Source organism: Egretta garzetta, unplaced genomic scaffold, assembly GCF_000687185.1.
Source record: "Egretta garzetta isolate BGI_Z169 unplaced genomic scaffold, ASM68718v1 scaffold1319, whole genome shotgun sequence".
Taxonomy (NCBI): domain Eukaryota; kingdom Metazoa; phylum Chordata; class Aves; order Pelecaniformes; family Ardeidae; genus Egretta; species Egretta garzetta.
This window is the reverse complement of record NW_009260852.1, coordinates 26,222-27,278: the sequence shown is the minus strand read 5'-3', so window position 1 is coordinate 27,278 and position 1,057 is coordinate 26,222. Positions and strand designations below refer to the sequence as shown.

Below are 1,057 nucleotides of genomic sequence, written 5' to 3'. Positions count from 1 at the left end.
TGCATCAGCAGCTTCACGAGGTGCAGGCAGAGCTGCCCCGACCCTGCGGCAGTGGGCGGGAAGGAAAGCTTCCCGGTGGAAATCCTTGCCACAGCCCAGGCTTGGTGTGAAGGAGGGCTGGGAGGTGAAGGGCAGGGTGCTGCTGGCTCCTCCGGTGACGCTGCTTTGGGGCGACCTTCCTAGTCCAGAGCCTGGCCTCAAGCTGCTCAAATCCTACTGGAAAACCTTTACCCGAGCAGGAATCCTGGGAGGGGAAATGGGAATTCTCTTGCACTTTTGCTCGGCCTCTCCTGGAAGGGGAGATGCTGTATCCCACCTCCTATCCCACCCTCCGTAGATGGGTCGCGGCTTGTGCTGCTGGTGGAGGAGCAAAGGGTGCAGAGAGATGCGGACGGCAGGGGAAGTTGCCAGGGAGGGGGCAAAAAAAGCCCATCAGGGTTAATGGCAGAGGCTGAGCCTGTGCCCCTTCTCCTTGGGGACCACCACGGTGCCCCCAGCCCGTCACCTCGGGGGACGGGCACATGCCGGGGCCGGCAGGCAGCATGCCCAGCAGCAGGGGCTCCTGCCTGACTGGGAATCCCACTTGACGTTGCAGAGCACTGCAAGCACAAATCGGCCGCGGAGAACCTGGTCTCGGCACAGAAACTCCTGGAGGGAGAGGAGCTGGCGTTGGCCAAGGTAACCACGGGGCACGCTTGGTTCCCTGCCGGCACCGATGCGCCCGTGACCGACCCGGGGTCGGTGACGCTTACCTGCCTCGTTTCAGGTGGCCGTGCTGCTGCTGTATCACACCTCCATGAGCTGCAAGAGCCCCGGGGACTGGAATGAGTTTGACTACAACACCCAGGTAACCCCTTCTGGGCTCCCCCTTCGGGCCAGGGGTGCGGGGGGAAGCGGAGGTGCCTTTTGGGGGGTGCTCCCAGACCTGCCCTCCAGTTCTGGGTTGAAAGATGGCATGGGGTGGGTGCTGTGGTGCTTGCCAATGCATCGGGGCAATCAAAGGCTCGTGACTGCGAGCGTGGGCACCTGCCGGCGTGGGCACGGGCAGACAGGGAGC

The 1,057-nt window shown here is 63.6% G+C and overlaps 1 protein-coding gene across 1 annotated transcript in view; it reads left to right on the top strand.

The window, feature by feature from the left end:
• The window catches only part of LOC104133708 (nuclear mitotic apparatus protein 1-like), a gene marked incomplete at its 5' end in the record, with an annotated part of 17,129 nt that overhangs the window by 2,334 nt on the left and 13,738 nt on the right, over positions 1-1,057 (top strand). The window contains 2 exon segments of the mRNA XM_035902571.1: positions 574-678; positions 767-847. Coding sequence (XP_035758464.1) covers positions 574-678; positions 767-847 — 186 coding nt within the window.